At 38.1% G+C, this 26,418-nt stretch overlaps 2 protein-coding genes across 3 annotated transcripts in view; one reads left to right on the top strand and one right to left on the bottom strand.

The window, feature by feature from the left end:
• LOC106090394 (uncharacterized) overlaps positions 1-26,418 on the bottom strand; it is a 52,811-nt gene that overhangs the window by 25,343 nt on the left and 1,050 nt on the right. The window lies entirely within an intron of this gene.
• On the top strand, positions 23-26,418 carry LOC106090405 (uncharacterized). Of its 2 annotated transcripts, none has more exons than XM_013256581.2 (2): positions 23-361; positions 25,013-26,418. In XM_013256581.2, the coding sequence occupies exons 1-2, from the start codon at positions 236-238 to the stop codon at positions 26,120-26,122; spliced, it is 1,236 nt and encodes a 411-aa protein (XP_013112035.2). In that variant the 5' UTR covers positions 23-235; the 3' UTR covers positions 26,123-26,418. The 2 variants fall into 2 exon arrangements, with proteins under 2 accessions (XP_013112035.2, XP_013112028.2); XM_013256574.2 differs by lacking the exon at positions 23-361 and adding an exon at positions 14,215-15,371.

The following is a 26,418-nucleotide window of genomic DNA, read 5'->3' as shown; positions in this document are numbered from 1 at the left end:
GTCGTTTCTACACATGCAAACACACACACATGCAGGCGGGAACATACAACATTCCAGATATTTATTGTGGCCCAAATGCTTTATAGCGCCATTCGCTCACTCTGCTCGGGGGCACAGCGTAAGTATGGGTGTGCTGTTGGCTTGCCCATACACATGCACACTTTAGATGAGCATAAGAGCACGCCGTTGTGCCATAGCTGAAACGTGTAATGTGTAAATAGACAAGAGGATCTGTATGCGTGCTATCTGTTCAGTTTTTGTTTGTGCAAATCATTTGAGACTGAATAACCAAATTTGTACGAACGGGAAACATACACATATACATGTGTATGTATGGGTGAACATGTGTCAACACTTGAATGTGAGTACATGGATCTGTTGAATGTAAGTCGTAATTTATTATTTTAGTTTCAAGAATCAAAACTATTGATTGGGTCAAGATTGCCATAAAACAAAAGCGTAATGTTACTGATGGGGAAGAATAAGGATTGGTAATCATTTAAAGGAATGTGGGTCATTACGTGAAAAGATAAATTTGTAAATTGTAAATTTCAACGCACTACACCCATAGAACCCTCAAGGCAGTAGGGAAGGCTTGCAAACACCTCTAGAAAGTTAATTGAAATGGATGCGACATCAAGGAAATGATGTGGTTTAGCATTAGAGCTGGCAACAGGGACATCATCATTTCCTTGATGTCGCATCCATTTCAATTAACTTTCTACAGGTGTTTGCAAGCCTTCCCTACTGCCTTGAGGGTTCTATGATTCTATATAGATATATAAGAGCTGGACCGGGCCCGCTCCACTGCGCCTTCTTTTACTTTATATGGAACAAAAATTTCCTTGGAATATTTATTTTCGACAATTAAAAAGCTTTTAGTGAAATACCATGCTACGAAAATAGTATATCGCTTGACAAACAGTTTAACAAAATAAGTGCTTTTATCCGAATCCCACATGATCTTTATTGGTCTACGAATTTAAGTTTGGGTGTAAGGTGTACTCCATTCTTAAAATACTTTATTTCAGCCCGATATTCTCATTATGTCTGATTTAGGGGTGTTTTCGGGGGTGAGGTGGTCCCCCAGACATTTGGCCCTGAAAAATATCAGCATCGTGCTCTTCTCCCAAATATCGTATATTTAAACCCCATATTGCCATTGGTTTTGGGGGGAGTTTACTGAATGAGGCGTCCCCCCAACCACATGGCCCCAAAATTAAATCTCAAATACCTTTCATTTGAGCCACATATTGGCATGGTCGAAAAATTGTTACCCTTTGGGGGGTGTTTTGGAAGAGGGGTGATACCTTAAATGCATGGTCCTACATTTGGATGTCATATTCGTATTCTAGTCCTCCAAACCCATAACCCCAAAATTGGTTATCAAATTCGTTTGCTAATCTCAAATACCTTTCATTTGAGCCACATTTTGGCATGGTCGAAAAATGTTTACCCTTTGGGGGTGTTTAAGGAAAGCGATGATGCCTTAAATACATGGTCCTACATTTGGATATCATATTCGTATTCTACTCCCAAATACCATTATTTGAGCCGCATATTGCGATGGTCAGTAAAAAATTGCTATTTGTGGGGTATTTTGGGAAAGGGGTAGACCCCAGAAAATTGGTCCCGAAAATGGGTATCAATTCTTGCTTTATATCCCAACTCCTCCCCCCACATTGACATGGTCGGTAAATATACCCGATTTAGGGGCCCTGAAAAGATATCGGCAACGTGCTCTATTCTCATATATTTGAACCCCATATTGCCATTGGCCCCAAAATTGGTTATCAAATTCGTTTTATAACCTCAAATACCTTTCATTGGAGCCAAATTTTGGCATGGTCGAAAAATTTTTACCCTTTGGGGGGTGTTTAAGGGAAGGGGTGATGCCTTAAATACATGGTCCTACATTTGCATATCAAATTCGTATTCTACTCCCAAATACCATTATTTGAGACGCATATTGCGATGGTCAGTAAAAAATTGCTGTTTGTGGGAAATTTTGAGAAAGGGGTAGACCACCAGATAATTGGTCCCGAAAGTGGGTATCAATTCTTGCTTCACCCCCCAAATCCTTTCATTTAAGCCCCACATTGACATGGTCGGTAAATATACGCGATTTAGGGGCCCTGAAAATATATCAGCAACTTGCTCTATTCTCATATATTTGAACCCCATATTGCCATTGGCCTCAAAATTGGATATCAAATTCGTTTTCAAATCTCAAATACCATTCACCTTAACCCCTTATTGAAAAAGCCAGCAAATATGTCCGGCTTGGGGTAAAATTAAACAATATGAATATCGAGCTCCGCTGTCTTGAAGACCCAAATTATCTTGGTGAGCAAATATGTCCTACTTGGGGGTTGTTATGGTGGTGGGACGTCCCCTAGACAGTTGCTCCCGTATGTTGATGTCAGATTTATGGTCTACTCCCAAATACCCTTCATTTGAGCTTCATTTTTCCATAGTCATCAAAAATGTTCGGTTTGAAAATATACATCAGATTCGTGTTCTTCTCTAAAATACTTCTTATTTGAGCCTCATATTGCAATGATCAGCAAATACTTCCTATTTGGGTGGTGTTATGGGGGTGGGGTGGCCCCATAGACAATTTTTCCGAACATTGATTATGGGTGTGGGGTGGCCCTATAGACACTTTTCCCGAACATTGATGCTATGGCCGTAAATTTGTCTTCTTTGGGAGATGTTCTCGGAGATGGGCGGCCTCCCAAACACTTGGCACCACAATTGGATATCAGATACGTATTCTACACTTAAATGCCTTTTATCTAAGCCCCATATTGCCAAGGCCAGAAAATAAGTCCTGTTTGGGGGTTGTTTTGGGGAAGGGGTGGACCCCTAGAAACTTGGTTCCACATTTGGATATCAGATTCGTATTCTACTCGCAAATACTTTTCATTTGACCCCATATTGCCATGGTCGGTAAATATGTCCGATTTAGGGGTGTTTTGGGGGTTGGGGTTGTCCCCCAAACATTTGGTCCGACAATTGGATATCAGAAACGTTTTCTTATCCTAAATACCTTTAATTTGAGTCCCATATTGGCGTGATTGGTCTAAATGTATATTTGGTTGGTTTTAGGGTGGGGCGGCCCCCCTAGATACCCTATCCGAAATTTGTATACCAAATTTTTATTTTTAGGGTACTATAAGAGAGCACAGGCTTTTAAGCCCATAATATGCGCATTTCTTGATTTCGCTGAAACTCAAACCAGTGAGATTATTAAGGCCCATCAGCATTCTAAACGCATATAATCCAGACGGAACCATGTTTGGATATAGTTGACATATAGACCGATCTGGTCTATAACCAAAATAAATATGGCCAAGATCGATTCACATTTGGATATAACTATGAATATAGTAGATAAGAATATATATGATATGCAATAGGATATGTAATATGTATATCCATGGTGGTTGGTATCCAAGGTGGGCACGGCCTTTTTATACCCTCCACCATAGGATGGGGGTATACTAATTTCGTCATTCTGTTTGTAACACCTTGACATATGCGCCTGAGATCCCATAAAGAATATATATTCTTGATCGTCATGTCATTTTAAGTCGACCTAGCCGTGTCTGTCCGTCTGTCAAAAGCACGCTAAATTTTGCATGAGTAAAGCTACCCGCTTGAAATTTTGCACAAATACTTTTTCTGGAAAGTCAATTGAACTTCAAATCCAACATTTTGGAAAGGGGCAAGAAAAGCAACTCTTGCCCTATACACCTGCAAGAAAGCCATAAGCAAAAGTTGGGGGTTTAAACCGCATGTCATGCACTGGGTATTTACTGCAGTTGCCAGACCTATAGTGCTATATGGTGTTGTAGTCTGGTGGACGGCGCTTCAAAAGTCCACCTACTCGGTTAGTACTCAGCCGGATCTAAAGGTTGGCTAGTTTGTGCATCACAGCTGCACTGAGGACGATACCGTCTGATGTACTGAATTTAATGCTACACCCAATGCCCCTGGACATTGAGGCTAGACAAATTACGGCGACCATTTCTGCGAGGCTAAGGGAGCTTTCTTTTTGGTCATGCGGCGGCCACGGACACTTTGTTACCCTTGATACAAGGCCCGATTTTCCAAGAAGTGTAGATTACACATAGCTTGAGCCGCTTTTTGATAAAAAAAAAACAAGTAAGAGCTTGCAGAGTTCGGCCGGACCGAATCTTATATATCCTTTACCATGGATCACGTTTATCGAGTTCTTTGCGAAGTATCTCTTTTTAGGCAAATAATGAATAAGAACTGTTATGCTATTCGAGCTATATCAAATTATAGTCCGATTCGGACCATAAATAATTTGAATGCTGAACATTGTAGAAGTCATCGTGTAATATTTCGGGGCATTCGGATAAGAATGAGCTTTATAGGGGCTCAAGAAGGAAAATCGGGAGATCGGTTTTTATGGGAGCTGTATCCAGATATAGATCGACTCAGACCATATTGAACAAGCATGGGAAAAGCCATTGTACAAAATTTCCGCCAAATCGGACTAGTATTTCGCCCTCTAGATGCTCAAGAAGTCAATATCCCAGATCGGTTTATATGGCAGCTATATCAGGTTATGTACCGATCTACCGCCATACTTAGCACAGTTGTCGGAAGTAATACCAACAGCAAAATTTCAGCCAAATCGGATAAGAACTGCGCCCTCTAGCTGCTTAAGAACTCTGGATCCAAGATCGGTTTGTATGGCAGTTATACCAGGTTATGAACCGATTTGAACCATTCTTAGCACAGTTGTTGGAAATGATACCAAAACACCACATTCAGAATTACAGCCAAATCGAATAAAAAATTGCGCCCTCTAACCGCTGAAGAAGTCAAGGCCCGAGATCGGTTCGTATGGCATCTATATCAGGTTATGAACCGATTTCAACTATACTAAGCACAGTTGTTGGAAGTGCTACCAAAACACTACGTGCAAAATTTCAATAAAATCGGACGAGAATTGCGCCATCTACAGGCTCAAGAAATCAAGACCCAAGATCGGTTTATATGGCAGCTATATCAAAACATGGACCGATTTGACCCATTTACAATACCAACTGACCTACTCTAATAAAAAGTATTTGTGCAAAATTTCAAGCGGCTAGCTTTACTCCTTCGAAAGTTAGCGTGCTTTCGACAGACAGACGGACGGACGGACATGACTAGAACGACTTAAAATGAGATGACGATCAAGAATATATATACTTTATGGGCTCTAAGACGCAAATTAGTATACTCCCATCTATCCTATATCCCAAACAAAATAAAATTTCGATTAGTTGATTAATCAATAGAGTTAGGAGGATAGTGGCAATCTATTGTAATACCACAGTAGCGACCGACCAGAGTGCAGAAAAAATTGCACTCAGCTGTTTACTGTACACTACCTGGGTTAATATGTCTTGTGCAAAATGTTGTGTCAATCGGACAATAAATGCGACCTGTACCTTAATCGCAAGAATACATGGACAGACTGACGTCCGTCCATCATTGAATCAGGTGATCAGTGATTGTAAGCTGTTCGGTATACTTATCGATGGGTCTAGCTCTTCTCCTTCTTTGCGTTGCAAACATATGCACAAATTTATAATACCCTGTACCACATTGATAGTGTAGGGTATACAAATTTCAATTTTTTACTGCAAAAGATAAAAGGAAAAAGACGCAATAATTTTCCCAACATAAAGGTTCTTTCACTTAAGTCCCTTTGCAGTTTTCTAAATATAAACAAGGTCAATCAAACAAAAATAAAAGACTTAGCATCATAAGAATGTATCACTTCACAGAGCACAATCGAAACCATCTCCATCGATTTTTTAAACCAAGCTTAACATTCAACAACTATTGCATACTCCCTTTTGTTATTAGCTCTCTGCGCCACGTGTAAACAATGCAAATCCCCACCCCCAATGTTAAAAGTGCAACTGCGGAGCAATGAGAAATAATAGTTAAACGGGTCTATAGCACATAGACACAGAGAGTATGTGGAGAGTGGTCTTGTGTTTATCGAAGACAATAAAAAAACACACAACAGAATGCAAAAAACAGCATATGAATTCAAAACAATAACAACAACAAAGGTAATGTTTTGGAGAAGGTACCAACGGCAGTGAAACTCGCATAAACAGGTGCATATATGTGCATACAAATCGACACGTGAATAGATATAAACGTATGTATATATGTACATATTGGTAGTATGTATGTTTGTACTACAAATGAAAACATGTATGATAAGTAGAAATGTAGTCATCATAAACACCAACAACAGCAGCAGCCGCACTGACCGGCCAGCAGTGAATCAAGTCATATTTCTCTTTGTATAACAGAGCAAAAATAAGCACCGGCCATTGATATGGGTTTGGGGGTGGGGACGGGGACGGGGGCAGTTGAGCGATTGTTTGAAACAGCAACTAATATAACAATGAATAATAGCAATTCTACTTTTGTTCATTTATAAAGAAATGTCATAAATATTGGACAAATGAAATGCCAACGGATTGACTACTGCATCTTTTGGAAAACTATTGCAACTATTTGGAAGAATCGAAAAATTCTGATATATGCATGAAAATAGGCTAATAACAGTTCGCACTGGCAAACTAAATGATTGAGTTATTAAAATAAAACAAGTAAAAATGCATTTAGTTCGGCCGGGCCAAACTTTGGATACCCACCACCTCGGATATATACATTTGTGTACCCCATTTCGTCACAATCCGGTGAAAATTGGATAACTTAAGCACCCAAATTCGGCACGGACATTGAGTGGTCTAATATATATCTCACTATTCAATTTTGTAGAACAAAATTTTGTTCTTTTGGCAGATATATCCAATTATAAACCGATCTGAACCATATTAAGTTCGGATATCGTGAGGCTCAGAAAAACTCACTGTTTAAAATTTTAGCGAAATCGGGTAATAAATAAAGCTTTAATGGGCTTCAGTCCCCTTATCGGCAGATCGGTCTATATGGCAGCTATATCTAAATATAGTCCGATCAGAACCATATTTCAGTTGGGAGGTCTTTACCTACTCACTGTCTTTAATTTCACCGAAATCGGGTAATAAATAAAGCTTTTATTGGGTTCAGACCCCCTTATCGGCAGATCGGTTTACATGGTAGCTATATCTAAATATAGTCCGAACTGAACCATATTTAGGTCGGGTGTCAGGAGACTAAAAACAAGTCAATCTTTCAAATTTTAGCCAAATCGGTTAAAAAATAAATCTTCTATGGGCTTCAGACCCTTAATTGGCAGATCGGTCTACATGACAGCTACATCTAAACATAGTCCGATCAGAACCATATTTAGGTTGGATGTTGGGAGATCTTAACCTACTCACTGTTTCAAATTTCAGTGAAATCGGGTAATAAATAAAGCTTTTATTGGGTTCAGACCCCTTATCGGCAGAACGGTCTTTATGATAGCTATATCTAAATATAGTCCAAACTGAATCATAAAAGCAACTCACTGTTTAAAATTTTTGCGAAATCGGTTAAAAAATAAAGCTTCTATGAGCTTCAGACCCTTTATCGGCAGATCAATCTATATGACAGCTATATCTAAATGTAGTCCGATCAGAACCATATTTCAGTTGGGAGGTCTTAACCTACTGACTGTCTCAAAATTCATCTAAATCGGGTAATAAAGCTTTTATTGGGTTCAGACCCCTTATCGGCAGAACGGTCTATGTGATAGCTATATCTAAATATAGTCCAAATTGAATCATAAAAGCAACTCACTGTTTAAAATTTTTGCGAAATCGGTTAAAAAATAAAGCTTCTATGAACTTCAGACCCTTTATTGGCAGATCAATCTATATGACAGCTATATCTAAATATAGTCCGATCCATATTTGGGTCAGATGTCGGGAGGCTTAAAATAACCAACTGTTTTAAAATTCAGCGAAATCGGGTAATAAATAAAGCTTTAATGGCCTTCAGACCCTTTATCGGGAGATCGGTCCATATGGCAGCTATATCTAAATATGGTCCGATTTGGCCCGTTCAATAACTTAACCAGCGTGCATCAAAAAGACGTATCTGTGCCATATTTCAGCTCAATATGTAAATTTTTGAAGGCTCTAGAGTGATTACAACAGACGGACAGACACACGGACATCGTTAAATCGTCTTAGAATTTTGCGAATATATATATACTTTGCAGGGTCGAAAATTGATATTTCGATGTGTTGCAAATGGAATGACTAAATGAATATACCCCCTATCCGACGGTAGTGGGCATAAAAAAGACTCATTCATAACCTCATACAATTAATTCACAGGACTGCAGCAATTACGTAATCAACATATTACATACGTATATCGTCACCTTACATGCAGGAATAACATCAAATTAAAAAACAATCCTACCTTTATTCCACTAATACATTTAATTGCATTGTTATACCACAGGAAAATGAATTTACATCAACAGAAAGTAATTTTAATATTTAATCGGGGACTAGTCTTTCTATCAGACAAACGCTTAAAATCTTATTTTGATACTGCGAAAACATTTAAAGATAATAGTTTAAGGCTTCTCCTCTGTTGCATTTTGAAAACTGAAAGTGACTATATATGTATGTATGCACATATATGTATATACACTCATACTTACTTATTTAATCGCCACGTGCTTAAACTACTATTACCCGATCATATAAGCTGTCATTTTCTGCAATGAGGAGCATTGCATTGAAAAATGCAACTCTGCAAACAAATATCAGAAAATCTCAACTTTAGGAAGTTAAATAATTTTTACTTTTGACGTCTAAAAACACTACTTCACGTGTGGCAGCACTGAATGACGCTCGCTTTCAAGCGTCAAAGTTAACAACTGTGACAAGTAATAATAAACCGATCTGGGATCTTGACGTCTAGAGCCTCTAGAGGGCGCAATTCTTATCCGATTGGAAAGAAATTTTGCACGACGTGTTTCGCTATGACTTCCAACAACTGTGCCAATTATGGCTCAAATCGGTCCATAACCTGATATAGCTGTCATATAAACCGATCTGGGGTCTTGACTTCTTGAGCCACTAGAGCGTGCAATTGTTATCCAATTTGGCTGAAATTTTGCATGACGTGTTTTGTCATGATTTCCAACAACTGTGCCAAATATGGTTCAAATAAGTCTATAACCTTATATAGCTACCATATAAACCGGACTGGGATTTTGACTTCTTGAGCCACTAGAGGTCGCAATTACTGTCTGAAATTTTGTACGACGAACCCTCTCATGACCATCAACATACGTGTTTTTTATGGTCTGCATCGGTCTATAGCCCGATACAGCTCCCATATAGACCGCTCTTTCTATTTTACTTCATGAGCTCCCAAAGGGCGCAATTCTTATTCGAATTGGCTGAAATTGTACACAGGTTTGGAGATAATTACAATTTTCTTTTTTTGACTAAGAAGAGATGTCGGGAAAAGAACTCGACAAATGCGATCCATGGTGGAGGGTATATAAGATTCGGCCCGGCCGAACTTAGCACGCTTTTACTTGTTGAAATTACAAATGACATGTCTGATCGTGTAATAGCAGCTTTAGTACGTCTAGCGATGTCAGTCTGTGTGTTGAAAGTATATTATCATCTTCCTTTCTAAATTTTCCATGACTAAATTTGAAGTAGATTGTTCGAAATTCTGAAAAGGCTAAATCGGGTGTTTGTTTAGATATAGATCATATATAAGACGATTTTCATATTTGACTTTTTGAATCTCATAATTAGCACGTTATGTCCTTAACAATTCTTATATAAACGGATCTTCCGATATGATCACTTCAGTGGCTTAAGGCAAAAATTCCTCTTCGAACTTAAAAAAAAAATTATGAGTTTAAGACCTTAAATTGGGTCATCGGATTACAAAGCGTCTAACGTTTGACCCATCTGGGCCATATTTAGTATAGATAGCAACCTAATGTAAATCACTGATCCAAATCGGATAATAAAAAAGCATTATTCGAGCTTAAGAACCAATATTGGAGAATCAGTCTATACGACAGCTATGTGCAAATTTGGTCCCGTATGAACCAGATAATGTACCGTAAACAGCTGAATACAATTTTTGCTCGCGAAGTGCACTATCTATCAACAAGTTTTGGTTGTGTGTGTGTGCATTATAGTTAAAAAACATAACACACACAAACAACAAGAAATGGCACGGACTAGTAACATACTCAAAATCAGCGTTGCACTAATCACTGATTTTGACAGATAGTGCATTCAATATTTTGTTGTTGGGCAACTGCCACTACCTGTAAAGCCGTACTAGTAACCTGATGTAGCTACCATATAAACCGATCGCCCGATTTGACTTCTTAAGCCTGTAGAGGCTGGTTTTTTATGACTTCTAATAGTCACGACAAGTCCGATCCATATCGGTCCACAACGTCTCAAATGCAATCCATGGTGGAGGGTATATACAGCTGCGGTCAAAAAAACAGCAGCGCAAAATAATAAAACATTTTAACTAAAAAAACATTATAATTTGTTTTAAAAATATAAAATATATTTTCATAGATTTAAAGGAATGTGTGTTCTTATGCCATTATGTTCCTTTTTTTATTGTTCACTGCTATAATTTTGACTGCCTTTATATAGCGATAAAAGATGCACAATAACTCCAAGATGTGCAACAATTATTCCAATTGCTTATTTATTTTTGCACTGAAGTAAAATAATGGCAAGTAGGTAAGGTGAGGCAAGGTAGTCAGATAGGAAGGAAATCCCCGTTAATAAACAATTTCAATAAAGTCTAGTCTCTAAGTTACGGTAGCCCCACGAATTTTGAGATAAATTTCTGAAAGACAACAATTTGATACACATATATGTATTTATACCCACCGCCGAAGGATGGGGGTATATTCATTTTGTCATTCCGTTTGCAACACATCGAAACATCCATTTCCGACTTTATAAAGTATATAAATTCTTGATCAGCGTAAAAATCTAAGACCATCCGTCCGTCGGTCTGTTGAAAACACGAAACAGTCTTTAAAAATGGAGATCTTGAACTGAAACTTTGCACAGATTCTTTTTTTTGTCCATAAGCAGGTTAAGTACGAAGATGGAATATATCGGCCTATATCTTGGTATAGCTCCCATATAGACCAATCCATCGATTTAGGGTCTTAGGGGCATAAAAGCCACATTTATTATCCGATTTTGCTGAAATTTGGGACAGTGAGTTGTGTTAGGCCCTTCGACATCCTTCGTCAATTTTGCTCAGATCGGTCCAGTTTTGGGTATATCTGCCATATAGACCGATCCTACGATTTGGTGTCTTAGGCCCATAAAAGCCACATTTATTATCCGATTTTGCTGAAATTGGAGACAGTGAGTTGTGTTAGGCCCTTCGACATCCTTGGTCAATTTGGCTCAGATCGGTTCAGATTTCGATATAGCTGCCATATAGACCGATTCTCCGATTTAGGGTCTTAGACCCATAAAAGCCACATTTATCATCCGATTTTGCTGACATTGGGGACGGTGAGTTGTCTTAGGCCCTTCGACATCTTTCTTCAATTTGGCCCTGATCGGTTCAGATTTGGATATAGCTCCCATATAGACCGTTTTCTCTATTTAAGGTTTTGCGCCCATAAAAGACGCATTTATTGTCCGATGCCGCCGAAATTTGGGACCGTTAAGCGCCTTGACATACATCTGCAATTTGGCACAAATCGGTCCAGATTTGGATATAGCTGACATATAGACCGATCTCTCGGTTTTAGGTTTTGGGCCCATAAAAGGCGCATTTATTGTCGGGTGTCGCTGAAATTTGAGACAGTGGGTTAAGATAGGTTATTCGAAGTCCTTCTTCAATTTGGTCCAGATTTGAATATAACTGCCATATAGACCGATTTAAGGTTTTGGGTCCATAAAAGACGCATTTATTGTACGATTTCGCAGAATTTTGGGACAGTGCTTTGTGTTAGGCTCTTCGAAATTTTTCTGCAACTTGGCCCAAATCGGCCCATATTTGGATATAGCTGCCATGTAGACCGATATCTCGATTTAAGGTCTTGGCCCCATTCATTGATGACTGTCCGATTACCATTTTTTGGAAAAATTCATTTTTTTATTAACCTATGAAATATTAAATATTTGAAGCCGCTCTTTAACTACGGTTCACTGTTATTTTATCCCAAGGTCAATTTCCTAACTTTCAACCATATTTTGAACTTAATTTTAGATTTTTGTTCTAATAAAAAGGCGCAAAGACAAGGATTTATTAATCTACTATTTAAAATAAAAAAAAACCCCTTAATATGAAGGAAAATCAGCAAAAAGAATGTTTCCTTAAAAAGTTGGACAATTTATCATCTTTAAACTAAGTTTGCTAATCTTTGGCTCGAATCTTTAAAATTCGGACAAAATTTTTTTCAGTGAAGGTTACGCTCTACATATTGCAAATTTTTCAAATTTTGCCCATGAACATTCCACTAAGCAACAGGGACAAACTTCTCACCTGCAGTCCGATTTAAGTTTAAGCTCAATGCTAAGGGGCCTCCTTTTTATAGCCGAGTCCGAACCGTGTGCCACAGTGCGACCTCACAAATGTTGCCAGCATTAGGAGGGGAAAGCCACCGCTGAAAATTTTTTCTGATGGTGTCGCCAGGATTCGAACCCAGGCGTTCAGCGTCATAGGCGGACATGCTAACCTCTGCGCGACGGTGGGCTAAGGAAAGTAACATATACTTATGTACAAATGTATATGTTTGTATTTATTCCCGCACGTCATGACAATCTAAATCGATTTCGCCATGTCCGTCCGTCTGTAGAAATCAGGGTAGTAATCAAACGAATTTGACTTCTTGAGCCCTTTGAAGAGCTTCATTTTTGCCCTAATCGGCTGAAATTTAATAACTTATCGGCAAATTCTAAGAACTTATGTCCAAGACACCATCCGTCTAAAATCAAGTTCGAGCTTTCGGAATTTAGAGACAAAATCGCAAAGTTGTTTAATATTGGTCCAAAAACAAAATTTTATCGCGAACACCCGTAAAAAACCTTATAAATTGATCCACCCTAAATGTACATTTATGTCCCACAACTCCCACACCAACTTTAGCCCTGATGGGTCCATCAATAGGTAAAGACCTCATATAAAACGATTTGACTACTTTCTGAAAAATGGCACGTTAAGTGTGTCGTACAAAACTCATAGCAAAAAGCGCTCAGGTGGGTGCATGAATCGATGTAGCTCCCATATAAAACAGTCAACCGATGTTATATATTGAGCCCCTATATGCTAAAATTGTATTAATTTTTAGCAGGATCCATTGTAAGGCAGTCCACATCAGGCCGATTTTAGCGCGCTTTTACTTGTAGTGAATTGGACAATGTTCCTTGTTTAAAGGTGCTCGTATGGAATTGTTTGAAACTTTCGGGGAAGTATCATAAGGTTAAGATTACCAGAACTAGTGCATATTCAGCAAGCCATTGAATATGCACTAGTTTGAATGTGCTTTATGTAGGTAAAAAAAACCTCGTAACCAATTGTCTTGTACAGCATGGGATACTAACATATGCCACTGGTTCATCCGCACCAACACAATTTTAGTTAGTCAAAGTTAGCTTATTCAAGTTCTCTCAGTTCTTCTTCTATACACAAACCCTCTCATTTGTAACAGTGCTTGGTGACAGTCAGATAGTGAGAACAAACATCACAATCACCTGTTTTCTTTTCGTTAGTCCCTTAGACTTTGCTTCTCCATCCTCATAGCATGAAATACAAAAGCAATGAGGAATAACGATACACCACTCTTCATGCAAAGTGTTGGATAGAGTACCACAAAAAACCTCTTAACATATGATTGAGCCGGGATGAGAATACCAGATCTATTTTTGGTGAGTGAAGATTCTGTTTTGGCTTTATGCTCATCACATGGTCATCTGGGATAGTATCATTTTCGCATTAGTAAGTGTTTTGAAAAGATGTTATTTAGTGAGTTGATACTAAACACGGCAAAAAAAAAACAGATAAGTTGAATAACTATCCCCCCTTATCCGCACGGTCTGTGTTGTTCTCAGCTGTTGTGAGTTCTTAGTAAGTGTATGTGGTTGTTTGTTATTGTAGCACAACAGTCATTCGCACAAACACACCCTCACATTGTGGCACTCACACACATGTATTGCAACACGCTCTTCTTTCTATTAGAAGCAGCAGCAGCAGCAGTGAAAATAACACAAAATAACAGCCAGCCAGCCAGCCAACAAAGCATTGGAGAACAAAACATTCATTGCCGTATGGACGAACGTACATACGACGTACACAACAACACTAACACAATGACACTTTATACCGTTTTTATTCCATACGGAGCAGCAAACGTGCGAACAACGTACGGGTATTATGGTATTGTGTGTGCTGCTGTTTAGTATTAAAGTGTTACTCAGCATATAAGCACACAACGACCGAAGTGTAAGCATATTATTTTGAAAAACAGAAAAACAATTATAATTCTAAAAACAAGCGAGCCCAATCTACAGCCAAAGCGTGAAATGCCACAAAGAATATTCGTGACAAAATCGCAGTGAGCTGTAATGCCAATAAAAAACGATTCAACTACAATATTTGGCTGAAATTGACAGATAACAAAGACATTTCCATATATCCAACACAAACTGGTGGTGCTGCTGCCGCTGCCGCCGTTGTGCCATAGGTTCAGAGCAACCAACCAACCGTACGTAGCAACGATATTGTACAACTCTGCTTTTTCATGGTAACAAAGAAAGCTCGCCCATCATCACTCGGCGTAAAATAAGAACGCAATAAAGGCTAACATTTATTTGTTGTTGGATATTTTTTATCGTTTCTGTTGTTGCGCTGCTGAATGTTTTGCATCTCCTGGAGAACCCACAAACATAATTTCGACTCACTCGCTCACACACATGCATCGCTGTATTTGAATGCATAGTCACTAACACATTAGCGCAATACCTCGTCCATATGCTGTACCGTTTGGCTAGCGTGTGGGGATAAGAAAACACAACAATTTCTACCTCTACTTAAGCCTAAGGAGAATAAAAAAAACACATTGTCTGCAACTTTTTGTTGTAGTGGTAACAACAACACAGTCGTTTCGCATCCCACACATAACAGCAAACACATCAAGTGGCATTGGTGACATTTAAAATCATATCACCGCTCTCCCGTCTCCGTAGCCAGAGTTGTATACACTAAGGCAAATGAAAGAGAGCAAAATGAAACCGACTACAGAACAAACCGTTAATTCCAGAAGATCATCAGGTGCAAATTCAAATGCTTCGAATGGATCAACAACAACTGCTGCAGGGGCTACCTCTACAGAGTTGCCAACAAAAAAGGTACATAATTATAAATAGTAGTAAATGTAAGAAATTGTCTAAATAATTCAATGTACTGCTACGTTTGTAAAAATAACTGATATATTTTTTCGCATTATTAGAATGTTGGGTACATATTAAGAACAAATGCAAATTTGCATGCTGGGCATACTTTTCTTATATCAATGAATGTTGTCTAATACAAGTTTAAGCTCAATGATAGGAACCCTCCGAGACCGAACGGCTTGCCGCAGAGCGACACCACTTTAGTGGTAATGTAAATACCTTGCAAGTATACCCAACATTAGGAAGGGGTAACCACCGCTGTTTTTTTCGCGAGATTTGAGTCCAGGCGTTCTACGTCAAAGGCGGACATCAGGATGCACTTGTAAAACCCCGTTTACACTGCTCATTAAATCCGGATTTAAGGCCCTCGTCAGCTGATTTTAAAAAGGGAAAAACAGATGATCGAGCCATTAAATCCGGATTTAAAGAGCAGTGTAAACGGAGTTGAAGGTGAGGTCATGCAAACAGCTGAGTAAAATTTGTATACCCTCCACCATAGGATGGGGGGTATACTAATTTCGTCATTCTGTTTGTAACTACTCGAAATATTCGTCTGAGACCCCATAAAGTATATATATTCTTGATCGTCGCGACATTTTATGTTGATCTAGCCATGTCCGTCCGTCTGTCTGTCGAAAGCACGCTAACTTCCGAAGGAGTAAAGCTAGCCGCGTGAAGTTTTGCACAAAGTTCTTATTAGTGTAGGTCGGTTGGTATTGTAAATGGCCCATATCTGTCCACGTTTTGATATAGCTACCATATAAACCGATCTTGGGTCTTGACTTCTTGAGCCTCTAGAGTGCGCAATTCTTATCCGATTGGAATGAAATTTTACACGACGTGTTTTGGTATGGTATCCAACAACTGTGCCAAGTGTGGTTCAAATCGGATGATAACCTGATATAGCTGCCATATAAACCGATCTTGGGTCTTGACTTCTTGAGCCTCTAGAGGGCGCAATTCTTATCCGATTTTAATGAACTTTTGCACGACGTGTTTTGTTATTATATCCAATAACTGTGCAAAGTATGGTTCAAATCGATCCATTACCTGATATAGCTTTCATATAAACCGATCTTGGGTCTTGACTTCTTGAGCCTCTAGAGTGCGCAATTCTTATCCCATCGGAATGAAATTTTGCACGTAGTATTTTGTTATGATATCCAACAACTGTGCCAAGTATGGTTCAAATTGGTTCATAACCTGATATAGCTTTCATATAAACAGATCTGGGAACTTGACTTCTTGAGCTTCTACAGGACGCAATTCCTATCCGATTTGGCTGAAATTTTGCATGACGTATTTTATTATGACTTTCAACAACTGTTTCAAAGGTTCAAATCGGTTCATAACTTGATACAGCTGCCATATAAACTGATCTGGGATCTTGATTCTTGAGCCTCTAGAGGTCGCAATTATTATCCGATTTGCCTGAAATTTTGTACGTCGGATTCTCTCATGACCATCAACATACGTGTTTATTATGGTCTGAATCGGTCTATAGCCCGATACAGCTCCCATTTAAATCTCTCTCTCTATTTTACTTCTTGAGGCCCCAAAGGGTGCAATTCTTATTCGAATTGGCTGACATTTTACACAGGTCTCTAACATATAATTTAATTGCAGAGCAAATCTTTTCTTATATCCTTTTTTGCCTAAGAAGAGATGCCGGGAAAAGAACTCGACAAATGCAATCGATGGTGGAGGGTATATAAGATTCGGCCCGGCCGAACTAAGCACACTTTTACTTGTTTTAATCTAATTTTCGATTATTTATGTTAATAACTACAAAAGGTAATGTTTCACCGTGACCAACCTCAGTTCTTTGTATTCAGCAATTGTGTCCATATCTATTGATTCTAAGAAGTGGTTTCCATATGCATCGTTTTCCAAACAAGAGGCTGTCATGTTCTTGATGTGGCATGTCCATAGAATTTGTACTATTTCTATTTTTCACCGCTTTCGAGTACTTAAACAGGTTTCTAGGCACTCAAATTGTATTAAAACATGTAATTTATATGTACAAAACAAATATTTTATAATAGCGTCAATATCTTAAGTACAAAGCTCAACAACACTTCAGGTGCGATGACAAGAATACAAATGTGACGCTGTCAATTCTTAATAGCCTCCTTTGTCTAGTATTGAATTGATACCAAGTAGTATTAAAAATCTTTGCCAATGACGCGAATAAAATAATACCAGGCGGTATTGGCAAAGTACCGTCATTTTTCTATCAGTGTAGTATTTGAGAAGTATAAATAAAACTAACAAATCCATATCGTTTATACTGCGTTTGTGATCATTTATATGACAGTCAGCTGTTGTGTGTTGAAATATACGAGTGTACACGTGTATTCTGTACGAATATTCATACGCAGTAGTCTAGGAGGAGACAACGAAAATCATTGAGTTAAAAAGTGATAAAAGGAAAAGTAATAACGATTTTGGTATTCAGTAGCCACTTTTAACGATTATCGGCATCATACAAATCAGCTGTTTTTGTTAATACATAGAAAATCGTTTTTCCGAAAGACGGAAAATTTGTTGGTGTTTACTTTAACGAGAAGAAAAAATAATTATTTACAGTGGCTTTTAAGTATTTTTCTTCAAATATTTCGGATATGTGTGCACAATCAATTAATAACCTTGCTTTTCTTTCTTAAAGTTTTTTCTATTTGCCTGTTAGGGCGAATTTTATTTCACAATTGTTCATGTGTTTCTCTTTCGAGACGAGCAATGGAAAAGGAAACCCAGAGATCACCACACACTTGCTTTTCGTTATATGAAAAAAGCCGCAAAAGTTTTTTATGAATTAATTGGTATTGATAGCACTTTTCCTAAATAATTGTGTAAATTTTACTTACATTTTTGGTGTTTTTAAATTAAAATAAAAAGCATTTCAAGCTATTCGTATTTTAGGGTAGAGTTGCAATTCTGCAACTTATAACGAAAATCGTTAAGTTAAATTTAGCGACAAAAAACGAGCAAAGCGAGCACTAACGATTATGCTATTGTCTTATTACTAAAACAAGAGAAAAATACTCCAAAGCTAGTGTAAATAATAATTTTTATTTGTCCCCGTTAAGTAAACACCAAATAATTGGCCGTCGTGTATTTGACGATTTTCTATTGGTTAGCGAAAACAGCGGATTTTAAAAACTTCGAATATCGTTAAAAGTGGCTACTGAATACCAAGTTCGTTAACTTTTCTTTTCCACTACTGTAGTGGGATTCTGTAAATTATTGGAACAAAAATCGTTTAGTTAAAAAGCGATAACAGACGATTTTGGTGTCCAGTCGTTACTTCAAACGATAATCGAAATGATTTAAATCAGCTGTTTTCGTTAATGACTTGTTATTTTCAGCAAACTTTTTGCTACGAGTGTATATATAAAAAATAATGCGAGCGAGCTTAGTCGCATTTTGAAATGTGTGTCCATGGATAGCTTCTTTACAGTAACATTCCACAAATTAAAATATCTCTGCCAACAAAATGCCTAAGGTAATCAAAACAATCTTAAAAGGCATTAAGTTCGGCCGGGCCGAAATTTGGATACTCACCACCTCGGGTATATATGTAAAACCACATTTCGTCACAATCCGGTGAAAATTGGATAACTTATGCACCCAAATTCGGCACGGGCATGGAGTGGTCTAATATATATCTCACTATATATCCAATTATAAACCGATCGGAACCATATTAAGGTCGGATATCGTGAGGCTCAGAAAAACTCACTATTTCAAATTTTAGCGAATTCGGGTAATAAATAAAGCTTTTATGGGCTTCAGTCCCCTTAGCGGCAGATTGGTCTATATGGCAGCTATATCTAAATATAGTACTATCAGAACCATATTTAGGTCGGATGTTGGGAGGTCTGAACCTACTCACTGTTTCAAATTTCAGCGAAATCGGGTAATTAATAAAGCTTTTAATGGCTTCAGACCTCTTATCGGCAGATCGGTCTATATGGTAGCTATATCTACATATAGTCCGAACTGAACCATATTAAGGCCCGGTGTCAGAAGGCTACAAATAACTCACTGTTTCAAATTTTAGCGAAATCGGTTAGAAAATAAAGCTTCTATGGCCTTCAGGCCCTTTATCGGCAGATCGGTCTATATGACAGCTATATCTAAATATAGTCCGATCTGTACCATATTTACTTCAGATGTCGGGAGGCTTAAAATAATCAACATTTTTTTTTTACTTCAGCGAAATCGGGTAATAACTTTTATGGGCTTCAGAACCTTTATCGGGAGATCGGTCTAATGGCAGCTATGTCTGAATTTGGACCGATATAATTTACGTCAGATGACGGGAGGTTTAAAATAACCCACTGTTGCAAATTTCAGCAAAATCGGGTAATAAATAAAGCTTTTATGGTCTTCAGACCCTTTATCAGGAGATGTATATCTAAATATAGTCCGATCTGAACCATATTTACGTTAGATGTCGGGAGGCTTTAAATAGCCAACTGTTTTTTTTTTAATTTCAGCGAAATCGGGTACTAAATAAAGGTTTTTATGGGCTTCAGAACTTTTATCGGAAGATCGGTCTATATGGCAGCTATGTCTAAATTTGGACCGATCTAATCCAAATTTACGTCAGATGTTGGGAGGCTTAAAATAACCCACTGTTGCAAATTTCAACGAAATCGGGTAATAAATAAAGCATTTATGATCTTTAGACCCTTTATCAGGAAACCGGTCAATATGGTAGCTATATCTAAATATAGTCCGATCTTAACCATATTCATGTTAGTTATCGGGAAGCCTTAAACTACTCACTGTTTCAAATTTCAGCAAAATCGGATGAAAAATAAGTTTTTTGGGCATTAGACCCTTTATCGAAAAATCAGTCTATAAAGCAGCTATATCCAAATATGGTGCGATTTGGCCCGTTCTAGAAATTAAGCGTGCATCCAAAATACGTATATGTGCCAAATTTCAGCTCAATATTTAAATTTTTGAAGACTCTAGAGCGATTACAACAGACGGACGGACAGACACACGATCCGAAATATATATACTTTGTAGGGTCGGAAATTGATATTTCGATGTGTTGCAAACGGAATGAGTGAATGAATATAGCCCCTATCCTCCGGTGGTGGGTATAATAAATAACAGGCAAAGGGAAAAAATAGGAAAACATTTTTTCCGCAGATTTTTGTACTTAAAACAGCAGATTTAGTTTGCTGATTTAGCTGACCGAAACGTTTGCTAATACAGCAGTAATGTCTGCTTTCCCATTTTCAGTAGGCAAAACTCCTGTTTTACATATTATTATTACACATGTACTATTGTATTATAGCAATTATAACCTTCAACAAGTTCGCTATACTAGCCACTTTGTAATCTGATGCTTCTCTGCGAAAAAGTAAAAATGAATTGAATGATTTTTGAAACACACTTTCCACTGTTCTTATGGCAATAAGACTTTTTCTTCAACTAACACACGCACATACGTATGCATATGCATACATATTAACCCTTATGCTGAAGCTGACACAGGCACACACAAACTAATGGAAAAGCGTGCTATTAAGACTAGTCGTTATGGCACATTCGCTGCTTATTCAAATCAAACACTCATACACATGTAAAAATTAACTCTTAAGTGCACTTTCGTGTGTGGCTGTACTAACGTCTGCATGTGTAGGCGTGTAAATAAATACTTGTTACGCAAATCAACTGCAAAGCGAATTTCACAACTATTGTCCGTCGTTTTTGAGACAAGCTGGCAAAGAAAGAAAAGAGGTACTCATTGAAAAGCATGCAATTGTATTGCATGCATGTCTCTTTAAAACGGGTTGTGAAGAGTAAGCAAGTGAGCTTTCCTATGCCGACTGCAAATGGATGGAATATAAGACCAGACCATAGACCATACAAGAAAAAGCGTTTGTGAAATATATAGCCTTTGCGAAAGTACAGCTGTGCAAAGTATGGTTCGAATCGGTCTATATCCATATAAACATATCCTGACTTCCTGAGCCAATAGGGGGTGCAATTCTTATCCGATTTGGCTGAAATTTTGCATGTCTTGTTTTGTTATGACTTCGAACAATTGTGCCAAATATGCTTCAAATCGGTTAATAACCTGATAAAGCTGTCATATAAACTGATCTGAGATCTTGACTTCTTGAGCCTCTAGAGGGCGCAATTATTATCCGATTTGGCGATTTTGTACAAATATGGTCTGAATCGGTCTATAGCCTGATACAGCTCGCCCATAAACCGATCTTCCCAATTTACTTCTAACCCCTAAAGGGTTCAGTTCTTATACGATTCGATCGCAATCGGGCCATAACTTGATATAGCTCCAATAGAATAGCAATTCTTTTCTTTTATTCTTTGTTTGGCTAAAAAAGAGATACCGGGAAAAGAACTCGACAAATACGATTCATGGGGGAGAGTTTATAACAAGATATATTCATTAACAGGTAGTGGCAGTTGCCCAACAAGAAAATATTGAGGGCATTATCTGTCAAGATCAGTGATTAGTGCATCCTTGAATTTGTATATGTTACTAGTTCGCGCCATTGTTCATTATTTGTGTGTTATGATTCTTAAATATAATACACACACACACACACCCAAAACTCGTTAACAGATTCGCGAAAAAAATTGTGCTCAGCTGTTTACGGTACACTACCTGGTAATTATGTCATGCAGTGTAGTTAGTAAGCAATAAGCCTTAGAAAAAGGTGCGTCTTTTGATGATTTTTTTTTTGTGAAGATGTTAAGTTTAAAAAAAGAATTTTTCTAAAAATAATAATTGGACAGTCGCCTGTGAAGAAAAATAAGAATCTATGAGCGATTGAAATTGGAAACGAAAGATCTTTTCCGTAAGTAATTAGGCAATTAAATTTAAAGATAGCATCTTTATTTTAAAGTTTTGGTTCGTTGGCTCGTTTTCATTGTTAAATAAGGAAAATCATAGATAAATCGTCCACCCACTTAAGAGTTTATTTGGTGTGTGTCTAGCACTGGACCTCTCATAGATATTTGTGTGACATGTGCCCCGCCACAGTGCCCGTTTATGATTCCTGCCAAAGTGCTCAGTGACCTATTATCGACAGCAAGCAATTCATCCCTCCTTCTCTGGGCGTCAATAGGCCATATAATTTTGGTAATATGGCATCCATGTATAGACTTCCAATCCAAACCACGACCTTTCCATTATCGATCCCTCTACTAGTTTTGGTAGTTTGACAAATATCGCGTATACAAAGACCTGACCGGTTCACCCAGCGAGGATGAGCGCTTCCGTTTTAATGTCTACCAATTCAACGCTGATTCCAATTGCGGCTGTCGTAATCGCATAGATCTTGGCTTACAAGACCGATGACTCGCCCAGCAATCTCTATAGGCATTACATAGAACATCTCTATTGTATATGCGGCCAATATACTTACGGGTGTGCGAGTGTTGCGCGAGCTTAGAACTGCCAACTTCGCATTTTATGCGAATGCATATCAGGCCTTCTTCGCTATACCCAGTAGTCCAGGCTACCAGTTCCAAACCTATTTGTTCACTAGTTCCAAAGCAATCTGGACTAGTTTCACTTTTGTTTATTTTCATTGTAAACAACTGCTGAATTTAACATGGGTTTGTTATTGGAGTAACAAATTTACCCTGGAAGCTGTACTTCCGCGTATTCCAACAAACTAGTTCCGTAATTGATTTATTGTGTACCTGTACCTGTTGCCACTGCGGTAAATAGCATGACATCATTACCAGGCTGTGTACGAAAAATGCCGCGAACAACTAACATACACAAAATCAGAGTTGCCCTTATCACTGATTTTGACAGATAGTGCACTCAATACTTTGTTGTTGGGCAACTGCACCTACCTGTAAATGAATATATCTTGCTGCACTGTGTCTTGTGCCAAAGTCAATTTCCTAATTATCAACGATATTTTGACTCTCATTTTATACACTCATAGAAAAAAGTTTGATGAAAATAGCAAACACTGTCTGCTGAATATTAGCAGTTTATTTTGCTGCTATTGTATCAGTAGTTCTGCTATTACAGCAGTAGTACTGCAATTTCAGAGTAGCAGGCTTACTGCTGAAAAGTATGTTGTTTGCTGAAAATGACTGCTGCTTCATTATGAAGGGGATGTTAGTAGAAAAAAATATAGCACATATCTAAATGTGTGTCTCAGGCTGTGTGTCGAATGGTAGCAAGGTTGCAGGGGTGGTAAAAATATGATGTTAAGTGTGGTGAATAATTTTTGAGTAGTCCAGGTACTAGTAAGATTTTTGACAGCACAGTAAATTTTGACGTTTCACAGAGCAAAGTCCCATGTCAGTAATTGTAAATTCATTTGCGTTTTGGTCACCATCTTGCGTGCGGCTTTACTTAGCCGCCTACATTGTGGGCAGACGTCACTAAATTTAAATGACTTATTTCGCATAAAATAAGTTAAGTAAGAACCATGACACACACAAACATCGAAAAATGGCGCAAACTAGAAACATACTCATAATCAGAGTTGCACTAATCACTGATTTTGACTGATAGTGCACTCAATATTTTGTTGTTGGGCAGCTGCCACTACCTGTAAATGAATGTATCTTGAATTTTGTGTTTGTAGTTTATTGAAATGATGGTTCCGCCGTTTAGTTATTTTTCCATAACGGCGTCAATAGTTTGTTTACCTGGCATGAGTTTTGTTCATCATTTTCATGTAAAAACATCTCCATATCCATATCTCCATATCCATATCTCCATATTGCAAGGTTCGCAGTAATGGAAAATATTTTTGAAAAATTTTCGTTACGCAAACAATTATTATTTTCTGACTTTTCCCTGTATTATTATGTGGCGCGCACATCTGGTTTACTTTTGATTTTTGATAAACGTCAAAATTTGTCAATTTTTTCTCACGACGCCCTACGTCATTTTTACATCTCACCATAGGAGATTGCTATCATTCGACCCACGCTCTATGCAAATTTTTTCATGTTAGGTTACCATACTTTTAGTAAAATTCTATGCAAGTTGTTGTCAACGTAGCGAATTTTCATGAAAATGTGGCAACATTTTCGGTGAGAAATATGCAATGAGAAGAGAACATTGAGAGTGACGCTGCCAAAATATAATAGATTCTATTTCAGCGTCATGACGCTAGACTGTGACTTTGGTCGCGGTGGTTTTTTGCATTCCCATATAAACAACAACTTGACGCTGACTCTTGAATCTTTGATTGGGTTTAGACTCTAAGTCGATAGAGACAATATGGGAGAGAAGCATTAATGTGATAGTAATATGCGAGACAAACTATCTGGGGAATCGTCTATCCCTAAAACGGGAGAAATATGAAAGGCTTTGCCATTTGTTGGTATTACTAATGACACTATCACATAGAGTTCCTCAGAGCAAAACATATTTGAACTATGTTCTGAGGAATACCTACCTATTAATAATAGCAGTCCCATATATGTCACTCACATTTTCCAAATGATTTGCTTTCAATTTAGGCTCAAAAACTTACAGAAATTCTGGCCTTTTCTTGGAAAAGGTTGAGATGCATTTTCAGTTCAAACTTTTTTCACATTTTTACTTTCTTTTCACATTCCAGCCCAAAAGACGCAATGAACGCAACATTCTTACCTTCTATGAGAAAATTGCCGTGATACGCTACTATGATGATACGAATATCTCGCGGAATAGTTTGGCCAAAATGTTCCATTGCTGTGCCACTCAAATACGTCGCATACTTGAACGCAAACAGGAGCTCATGCAGCAACTGGCAACCCTAAGTGAGGCCGATGCTTCGATAATCATCGAAGAGATGACACGAAAACGTCGTAAATTTGAAATGAGTGCCATCAGTTTCATTTTGCATCAGTGGGTGGAGAGGTGCCGTCAAATGCGCCTACGCAAAAGTATAACCAATGAAACGTTAAAGGACACTGCCGTGAAAATGGCGGCCATTTTAAATTTGCCTGCGTTTCGACCATCCTATAGGTGGCTGAACCGTTTCCGAGGCAAATACAAGTACAATGATGAGGATCTGGGGGCCGGCAATGGTGTGGGCACTGTGGCTGGAGAATTGTCCGTTGAAGACATTATTATCGAGTACAAGGACTCTTTGCCAAGTTTTATGCAAAAGGAAATATCAGCCATCACCTCATCCGCAAATGATTCGCTTCTGGGACCTCCAAATGAGTTAATAAAACCCCGAATCGAAATACTGGCATCCGGAAAAGATAATGACAACAACAGCATAGACGAGTTTGAAATATCCGAAGACGATGATGAGGAAGACACAAATGACACCAAAGAAAAGCACAGTGATGAAGAAGTGATTGAAATAAATACGCCCAATGCAGACAGTACTGAAACAGGATCTAAGGTTCAGAATCCAGACGATGAGACGTACTTGGCTAAAAAAGCAGACACTTCCAGCCAGGAATTTTCCATGATGACTGCGGGCTCTGCTGCCCTTTTGCACAGCATATTCCCCCATTTAGCTGTCATCCACCAGTTTGCCTTACTCAATTCGGATGTTAAAGCCTTGGAGCTAATCTCCCAACTGGGGGTCCACATGCAAACTCAAGCCGCCGAAGGTGCCTACAAGCAATTGTCGCTGGCGACATCAACTGCTAATGGTATGGATCCAGCAGACGTAGATGTCTCTGGAGATATCGTCTATCCCGACATCGATGATATTGTGTTGATTGAGTGAATGAAGCCTTAGCGAAGCATCACTCTTTGCTTTTAGTACACATTCCCACAGTAGTAATACTTAACCACACACACACACACCTTCCCACCACCACAACTTTTCTACTTAAACGTGATGTATTTATTATAGTTATAGTATGTAAGTAATGATAAAGCCTTATTGTAAGAGTTACGCCTTTTTTGTTTTCATTATGTTGATGAAATGATTGAATGAATAATTGATAAGTTCGTATTTTAACTCATAAGGATATGAAATGAATACACGGAGAATAAATGTCATTTTATTGAAAATCTTAA

The sequence above is a fragment of the Stomoxys calcitrans genome, chromosome 1 (genome assembly GCF_963082655.1).
Source record: "Stomoxys calcitrans chromosome 1, idStoCalc2.1, whole genome shotgun sequence".
Taxonomy (NCBI): domain Eukaryota; kingdom Metazoa; phylum Arthropoda; class Insecta; order Diptera; family Muscidae; genus Stomoxys; species Stomoxys calcitrans.
Note: the sequence above shows the minus strand (reverse complement) of the source record. Positions and strands in the feature narration are given on the sequence as shown.

Excerpts from the sequence above, each read along its gene's own strand:
- LOC106090405 (XM_013256574.2), top strand. The coding sequence starts at position 15,234 with ATGAAAGAGAGCAAAATGAAACCGACTACAGAACAAACCGTTAATTCC. Across the intron at positions 15,372-25,012 it reads CAGAGTTGCCAACAAAAAAG|CCCAAAAGACGCAATGAACG; the intron begins GTACATAATTAT and ends TTCACATTCCAG.